At 44.7% G+C, this 9,697-nt stretch overlaps 1 protein-coding gene across 1 annotated transcript; it reads right to left on the reverse strand.

Annotated features, from left to right (window-relative positions):
• Positions 1 to 1,092: 1,092 nt before the first annotated feature.
• LOC308092046 (G-protein coupled receptor 22-like) lies at positions 1,093 to 6,701 on the reverse strand (the record flags this gene model as incomplete). The annotated part of the gene is made up of 5 exons (XM_080437838.1): positions 1,093 to 1,752; positions 2,429 to 3,097; positions 4,594 to 4,803; positions 5,733 to 5,933; positions 6,567 to 6,701. 5 exons carry the CDS (start codon positions 6,699 to 6,701, stop codon positions 1,579 to 1,581), a joined length of 1,389 nt encoding a protein of 462 aa, XP_080293964.1. The 3' UTR covers positions 1,093 to 1,578.
• Positions 6,702 to 9,697: the final 2,996 nt, after the last annotated feature.

The raw sequence follows: 9,697 nt of genomic DNA on the forward strand, positions 1-9,697 counted from the left end.
CACCATTACAAAAAATCCATGCAATAATATATATATACATTACAGTATATTGTGTATCTATGAAAACTACTTCTATAATAAATAATACATATTTCCATCTCTGATATTTGTACAGTCTAGTAATATTTACATTGCTGCTTTGGATACATGTTTTACCCATTAAAAATAAATAAATACCATTGGTCCTTTGATATTATAGTATATTGTATCGTACACAGTCAAATACTCTGTCTCAATTTAACTCTGAGAGTGTGCAAATGTAACCAAATGGACCCTTATGGGTCTGTAACTCTGAGAGTGTACACATGGAACCAAATGGACCCTTATGGGTCTGTAACTCTGAGAGTGTACACATGGAACCAAATGGACCCCTAAGGGTCTGTAACTCTGATAGTGTATGAATAGAACCAAATGGACCTGTGAGGGTGTGTAACTCTGAGAGTGTGTAAATGTAACCAAATGGACCCTTATGGGTCTGTAACGAGTGTGTCCGAATGGAACCAAATGGACCTGTAAGCGTCCATTTGGTTCCATTAATAAGAAATGAGAAAATAAGCTTTTATGAAGTAGTGAAAATAGCAGATCGACAAGCTCACAACAAGTCGCATTGCGAGATTGCAGATCGGCTATTTTCAATAGTTTGGGTCCTGGGGAGACATCAGATTTCTGTTTTGGGTCTTGAGCTAAAAAGTTTGGGAACGAGTAGCAAGAGTTGGTATGAATGAATTTATGTGGTGATAAAGGCAAAGAGCACATCAGCACCTCCACAACATATACAGTAGCAGACACAATATCACAGAGGATTAAAAAAACACAATAATAAAGCCATAAGGTTTATTTCCATTGTGGTACAATACTTGTACAATTGTGGCACTAATGTCGCCTTACAATCGTCGAGCTCGCAGTCTTTACAGGCGGACATCCCGTAAAGACTGGAGGGCCAGGGTCTGTCCGGCTCAACCACGAGGGCCTCGCCACCACCAAAGCTAGCCAAGTCCAACATGCGACGTGATGCCAGAGTGCGGACTAGCCGACACAAACTCAGGACTGAATCGCTGCCCTTGAGCTCTGCAGTGTTATTAGCTCCGCTGTCGTGCCGCAGTGTGTCCACGTAGGTGTGTCTTTCCACTCCTGGCTTTGCCCCGGGTTGGCTCCCACAGTGTCAGTTTGTATACCATGCCTGACACAAGTGCCCAGTCTCATCCTTCTCTCTCTGACCTTGTCTGTGACCCCGTAGAGGTCGTTCTGACGCGGTTCGCCCATGTGACACCAAGTGCCATTCAAAGCGTTCTTGCGTAGACGCCATCCAGGGCCTTTTCTTGCCATGCCGTGAGCGTTCCAACAAAGCAGCAGTCGTCCTCCTACTTTTGATGGGTTCCTCACACTGGGTCCATCATCCATGGAATTTTAACCGTTGTCAGGTATGAGCCGGTCTGGACAGCCATGGGTCAATCTGAAAGGACATTGAGCTTCTCTGTCACCAAGATCGAACACCGACACGCGTCTAGCACCGCCAGTGTGGGGGGTTACAGGCGTACAGAGACGGTAACGGGGGGGGGTGGGCGGCTGTTTTGCACTTCACTCGGCATCCTCGGAGGAGAGACATTTCTGCCTGGCCTCTTTGTCCTCAATCGTCGTCACCTTCTTGTTCCTCTTCGGGTCGATCCACGAGTTGTGGATGACGGCGTTGGCGGGCAGAGGCTCCGCCTCCGTGATGGACACCACCCTTTTCTTCATCTTGCTCTTCAGAACCTTCACAAATCACAATCAAAGTCAGTTTTGTTGACACATCAGCTCTATTATTCATACTTTTCAGAAAATAAAGGCAGGGGGGTGCAGAGGGAGGGAGAGCAAGGAGAAAACATAGACAAAGTACCAGGTCAAAAGAAAAGTCAAGGATCTGTACATTCAACACAGTACAGTACAACATAAAATATGGCAGGTATTTGCATGAGGTTGGACATATTGGTACAAAAAGTAGCAGGCATGTGCATGAGGTTAAACATATTGGTGCAAAAAGTAGCAGGTATGTACATGAGATTCAGCCTGGAATCCAGACGGATTTTTTCCGTTCAGCTGACTTTTTTCTTTTCACTTCGCTTCTCAGTCTGCCCGTCTTCCATTTGAGCCTGATTTCCAAAAGTCAACTGTTACGTAGGCACGTCATTGCTGATTGGATAGTGCTCAACGAATCACAGGAAGTGGCTTGAATTTTACATTGGAAGGCTCTGATCCGACCTGGCCCCTCAGACAATTACATTGGAAGTCTCCGGTTCCGCCCCGCCCACAGACCAATCAGAAATCCGAGACCGGCCCTTTCGTATAAGAAGTTGCCCAGACTGAGAGACGAAGTAAACAAAAAAAAGTCACCTGAACGGAGCGAATCAGTCTGGATTCCAGACTACATGAGGTTAGACGTAAGGTGTACCTTCTGGAACTTCTGCCGGGTGAAGGCGTAGAGCAGCGGGTGGAAGACGACGGTGCCGTACGCCATGACCAGGAAGGCCAGCCGCAGCCTGGCGGTGACGTCGCTGGGCCCCACGGCCAGGATGACGGCGTTCAGCGCGGTTATGGGCGACCAGCACAGCAGGAAGGTCGACACGATCAGCAGCGACATCCTGAACACCCTCTTCTGCCGCTCCCGTCTCTCACGGTGCCGCTTGACGGCGCGGCGTAGGGCGATGATGACGGAGACGGACGCGCGCATGCCCAGTGTGGGCATGCGCGGGGGGCCCCCACCGCCACCCCTAGCGTCAGTATTATGGGAGCCGTCGGCCTGGGTGTCGTCCTCGTGCTGCGAGGCCGTCATGGCGGTCATGGACGGGCGCTTTTTCCTGCGCGCCGCCGCCTTCTTCTTCTTCTGCGAGGCGTGGTGGTGGAAGCGCGCGCCGATGCGGATGTTGAGCGCCTGCAGGATCTTGGAGTAGGTGACGAGCATGGCGACGGCGGTGAAGATGAAGATGGGGATTTGGGCCAGCAGGTGGTAGTAGAGGCCCGGTTCGGTGTGGTAGCGGTGGTGGCTGTTGGCGTGGAGCGCCGTTCCTTCCGCCGCCGTCTGGTTGAGCTCGGCCCCGCCCCTCTGGGTGTAGAAGCCCACCTAGGGAAGGGACGACGTGAAGATTTGATGTCTCGATTATTGTGGCAAGAAATTGTGGCAAGAAATTATTGCAATTAACCACTTAAAACCCCAGCAACCGTGTTGAGGGGAAAGCTTTTCACAAATAATATGCAGGTGGACAAGCTCAGAACAGGTTGCGGCGCGACACGTTGTGAGCTTGTCGATCTGGTAACAGAAAACTGGAGCGACACCAGTATAGAGCACTGAGGGACTCCGCTCAACCATATATGGTTTAAGTGGTTAACAACATTATTGTGTTAATCAAAATGTGCTTAAAAGTCTTACACTGAAAATAGAAGCAGATGTTTTTGTCAAGAAAAAAATTATTATACTGCCTCATACATAATTTGTGAACAGGGATGGAACAATGTAGTAGGACGTAGAGCCTTTGTCCTACTCCTCCCGCCCAACACTCCCTGCTGACAGGCGCCGCCCCCAGCCCGTAGGATTACGTGCAGTGACAAATATCACTCTCCCCGCCCCCCTCCCGAACACGAGCCAATTGCGTTCGTATAGACGCTCGACAAAGCCAGATGCACCACAGGGACTTTATTATGTTATATTTATATTTAGTTTTGTGTCTGTGTGAATGTGAAGCAGGGCATTGCTGAGAAAGAACACTGGTACTCAAGCTAATCTCCCCTGAGTAAATAAAGGTAAAATAATTCATAAATCGTCTCTGTCGGGCGGAAACCTCATTATGTCAAAAACTGTTACTTTTCAGGACTAAAGTTCAAAGATAGCAAAAGTGGCAGATCTGCAAGCTACGAGCTTGTAGATCTGCTACTTTTGGTGCTTTTGTGTGACTCTGTAGTATGATCAAGTATGGGCATTCATTTACGAAAAAAACACATTAACCCATTAAGACCGGAACACGTCCGTGTCATTTCAGATTTCTTTGGCTATTCAAAAATAGCAGATATACAAGCTCATAGCGCGGCACCGAGGGCCGCGCTTTGAGCTTGTAGATCTGCTATTTTTTTATATATTTTTTATATTTGTGGAAATCTTTGAATATACATATTATATTTAAAGCAATTTTATTTTTAACTCAAATCTTTGCTTCATGGGGGTCCCTGGAACTAAATATTTTGAGATGGGGGTCCGTGGCCAAATACATATCATTCTGGGGCCTTGACATGAGCACCACTGATATTATAGCAACATAAATTTTTCAGAAAACTGTTTGTAGAATTTGTGGAATCCCCAGAAGCAAAGATTTGAGTTACAAATGTTTGCTTTAAAAATATATATATATATATTTGCAAAAAAAATATCCACGATTTTTCTAAAATAGTAGATCTACAAGCTCATAGTGCGGCACTCATTGCCGTGCTATGAGCTTGTATATCTGCTATTTTTGAATAGCCAAAGAAATCTAAAAATGACACATGATTCTTTCCCAGTCTAAATGGGTTAAGTTATGGAGATAAGAGGTTTCTTCCCGAGAGCAACAAAATGGTCCATTGCCTCACCTCCATGAAGGGCACCAGGAAGCTGACCAGACTGAGCACCCAGATGGCGGCCAGCAGGCTCAGGGCACGGCCCATGGTCAGCACCCTGTTGGCGGGTTTGACGGAGATGTCGTAGCGGTCCAGCGTGATGGCTAGCACGTTAGCCGCGGTCGCCACGCTGGTGAAGGACACGCAGGCCTCGTGGAAGCAGCAGACCAGTGCCGTGTCGCCCTGCAGGGGGCAGAAGAGTTCACTAATGAAAAACTTTTCACAATGAAAACTAACTGAAACCGTATTGTGTGTTTACAAAACTAACTAGAATCATACAGGAAATGTCCTTAGTTTTAGTTAATATTTCATACAACTAGTAAGTAAGGATTACATTTGGCGGAGCTTCATGATCAAAGAGACATATGTGTTCCTCATGAGTCAAGGCACATGTGTAAGCAAGTTTCATGGCTGTCGGCCAAACGAGGCATGACTTATGCCTGTTTAAAGTTTACATTTTCAAACGATTGCTATAGTGTCCCCTTTGGCCAATTGGAGTAAGATTGGTTTCAGTGATATTTGGAATGACCCTCTACCATACTGCAAAGTTTCATAAAAATATGACTCTGCATTTATGTGTTAGGGGCAGAAGAATAATTTTCATAAAACTGCAATATTTATTGGCCCCTGGAGGCTTCATTTCTATGCTGGGTTTGTAGATATTGGTCCAAAGTTAATGTGTAGAAAGTTTTGTGCACATTGTGCAAAAATCCGAGGAGGAGATAGATTTGAACAGTTTTTCATATAATTCAAAATGGTGGGAGATCTAAAGGTCAAAGGTCAAAAGTCAGAGTGGCATAGTTGTTCGGCATGAGGAGACGCATATGTGAATTGAAGTTTCATGGCTGTATGTCAAACAGGGCATGAGTTATATCTGTTCAAAGTTTGCATTTTCAAATGAGTGCTATAGCGCCACCCTTTGACGAATGTGTGAGTTTCATTTCTTGATCGTTTTCCATGACCCTCTACCATATTGCGGAGTTTCGTAAAAAATGACTGCACGGTTAAGCTAATTCTGCTATTTATGCCTAAAACGCCGGGAGAATAATAAAAGGTAGAGAAACAAAAAGGCACCATAGGCCGTACGGCCTTGGCCCCTTAATAATAATAACCTTTATGGAGAGCAGAACCACAGTGATGGTGAGGGGGATACAACCGGTGCAGACCATCACATCCAGAACATGCAGGTTCATGGTGACGATGTTGCTGACGGAGCTGATGAGGTTGGACTTCATGCAGTACAGAGCCAACACCGTCAGGTTGGAGCTCAGACCCAGAACCATCTCCAACATGAGGAACCCCGTAACTGATACCTGGATGGATAAATACATGTAATTATAAATTATAGATCCATCTCTGACATTATAACCTGCCACTGATATACCTGGAACATAGAGGTGTCGCAATTATTTGGAAAATAATACAACATTGCAATATGAACTACCACAATTTCAAAATCACAGAGGCAGCAATCAAAGAGGTGTCCAAAACTGACTTCTTAACTAGGAATTCTAGTGTTTTACGTAATATTTGGTCCATGATTCCAATACAGTACAATATTAATTTCACCCGTAAGTGTATACTAAAGGGACGGTTGTGTTTTCTTCATGTTTGTCTCACTATTTAGAAGTCATACACTGTATGCTTTACGTTACTGCTGACAATGTCCAGTTTTCTTCAAAAAGTCATTGGTTTCCATTAATTTCAGTATGTTAATGTATGTGAATTGTATTCAATGGCTAAACACGCAGTGACACAAGTAAATATCCTTCAAATATCAATTTATGGTGACAGTATCTACAGTAATGTTGTGGTAGCTATAGGCCTACAGTTGACAGAATTGAAGCTTGACTTAAAAAACATTTATTCAGCAGGATGTAATCATAATCGCAATATTAGTCTGACAAATCATAATTAGAGATTTTCCCCCAATTGTTAAGCCCTACCTGGAAGCTGATAGGGTATGGGTATGGGTATCCGGGGGCAGCCGGTGTCACAGTTCGGCTGATGGGCTCGGTGTTGTCGGTGACGGTGACGTTATTCATGGTGGCTTCTGCTTCCAGCTGGGGAAGTATGTGCATTCTCCTGGAGAGAATAGAGACACACACAGAGGAGCTGGTGAATAGAGTGGGGTCCAGGGACCCCACCCCAGGGGTCCTTGAGGGGGCTCCAGGGGGTCCACAGCAAAATGTGTTGTTATATAATCTTTTTAACCACTTGAACCCTATTTTAACAACATTAATCTCGTGGGCAGTGAATGCTGGACCCTGAAGCAAACCCTGCAGAAGTCTCTAGATGGGTGCTACACCAGAATGTTGCGAGCAGTACTTAACATCAGCAAGAGTACACATGTTAATAACAAGATCCTGTACGAGGGAATACCAAGGGTGAGCGAGAAAATTGCAGCAGGAGAATAAAACTAGCAGGACACTGCCAAAGGCATCAAGAGTTGCCAGCCAGCAAATTGGTGCTGTGGGAACCAACGCACAGTCATCGGTCACGAGGATGTCCCACATTAACATATGTGGATGTAGGCTACTCAAGAATTATGCTGGAGCACAAAGTACAGACGAACTGGCCAAATGTATGGAGAACCGGGATGACTGGAATCTACGATGGAGAGCTCGTCTGAGGACAACCTAGAGAGGGGGGGGGGGTGGTCTGTGGCCAAATACACACTGATTTGGGGACCCTTGACATGAACATGTTTGAGAACATATATCAAAGACGAGTTTATCAGGTGTGTGTGTGTGTGTGTGTGTGTGTGTGTGTGTGTGTGTGTGTGTGTGTGTGTGTGTGTGTGTGTGTGTGTGTGAGAGAGAGAGAGAGAGAGAGAGAGAGAGAGAGAGAGAGAGAGACAGACAGACAGACACACACACACATGTGGCATGAGATTTGAATCATGATGTCCCTGATTATGTTGGCTCATTATGCAAATTATAATTTTTCTGCTGTCATTTCTCAATTGTTATAATTGTGTGTGTTGTATTTTTACTGTGTTCTCTGCTGAATAGACAATTAGGATTCTCAGTTTTACTTGGAGAATAAGGCTTAACTGTGAAATTAGATTTTCAAACGGTAGTGTTGTGTTATTGCCTTCCAGAGGCCTGTTTCACAGTGAAATGTATGAATGCGTGTGCCATTGCACATCATGCCTCTGAGCGGTACAGTTGCCATCATCACCCTCAACAAAACCAGTGGTGTAAAGTAACTAAGTACATGTACTCAAGTACTGTACTTAAGTTCAACTTTGAGGTATTTTTACTTTACTGGAGTATTTCCAATTTTCGATATTTTTACTTCTACTCCACTACATCTCAGAGGCAAATATTTTACTTTTAGTCCACTGCAATTATTTGAAGACTTTAGTTACTAGTTACTTTGCAGATATAAATTATTACATTATAAAACATACATTAACCACTTTAGCCCTATTGTATACCTAGGCTATTTGAAAATAGCTGATCTACAAGCTCACAACGTGTCACGATGCGACGCACTATTGAGCTTGTAGATCTGCTACTTTCAAACATTTTAGTACTTTTACTTTTGGTACTTTAAGTACATTTTGATACCAATACTTTTGTACTTTTACTCAAGCAAATGTTTAATTTCAGACTTTTACTTGTAGCAGATTACTTCTACATTGCAGTATTGATACTTTTACTTAAGTAAAACATGTGAGTACTTTTTCCACCACTGGCTATAGCTGACCCACAGTCTGCGACCCACAGTCTGCATTTGGGAGAAAAAGAAAGCTATCAGTCCTGAGTCAACGTGCTATACAGGTGCGTGCGGACACGCGCGCCGTAATTAATAATGGAATGAAATGGAACAGAGATCAATAGACAGACTGACATACATAGAGAATAACAAGCTACTTTAGTGTTTGGTTAAATATAAATAATCCCCTCCCCCCATAGCAATCCACACAGACTGAAGATAAACTAGAAAAAGTGCTCCTCGGAGCACAAGTCTCCGCCAGGTCAGGTAGGTTATTATGGCCTCCTGGTGGCGCTATAATAGGGAAATCTGAAAAGGGTGCCATTTATTCTTAGGCCTTTCACGGCAATCAGTACTGCATTCATGATTTGAGGCATTTTGTTCCAAAAATGTGGTTTGCTAAATTAGACCTGCTGGTGGCGCTATAACAGGCCAATGTGAAATGGGTGGCATTTCTTCCTCGGCCTATTGGGAATGTTTGTGCCAAATTTCACGGAAATCGTATACTGCGTTCATGATTTGAGGAAATGTGTTCAAAACGGACCTATCCAGCAAGCTTTGGAAGCCAATGTTAGCCAAGTAGGATGGAATATGAAATATCGGACACATCCATCTTGATCACATGACTATAGAGATACTGTTTGCGTGATTTTTGGACAGAATCTGAAGGAGTAAGAACAAAAAAATTGTTTTCCAAAAGTCAGCCTCCTGGTGGCGCTCTAAAAGGCATATCTGAAAAAAGCACTCTAGAATAACAAGCTACTTTAGTGTTTGGTTAAATATAAATAATCCCCTCCCCCCATAGCAATCCACACAGACCGAAGATAAACTAGAAAAAGTGCTCCTCGGGGGAGTGTGCGTGCAAAGTTTCACGCAGATCGGTGCAGTTATAGGTAAAAAACCAAATCGGCATGTTATAGCGCCACCATGAGGCTGATTTGAACGTTTTCAAGTGGAATGTCTTCCTGGGCAAAGTGGGAATCTACGTGGAAAACTTCACGGAAATCGCATGCTGCGTTCATGCTTTTAAATTTGTTTTACCAAAGTTTACCATGGTGGCGCTATGACAGGCTGATCTGAAAAATGTGGGGCAGAGGTTCTGCTGTGGCATCCAGGGAGTGTGTGTCCGCAGTTTCACAGCGACCGGACCAACGGTGGTGGAGATTAGCTGGTCACAGAGAGAAGGACGGACGGACGGACGGACGGACGGACGGACGGACGGACGGACGGACGGACGGACGGACGGACGGACGGACGGATGGACGGACGGACACACGGACGGACGGACGGACAGACAGGGGACAGACAGACAGAACTTGATTGTAAACAATCAATAGTTCATAGTTGCTCATTG

The sequence above is a fragment of the Gymnoscopelus braueri genome (assembly GCF_963280865.1).
Source record: "Gymnoscopelus braueri genome assembly, chromosome: 9".
Lineage (NCBI taxonomy): Eukaryota > Metazoa > Chordata > Actinopteri > Myctophiformes > Myctophidae > Gymnoscopelus > Gymnoscopelus braueri.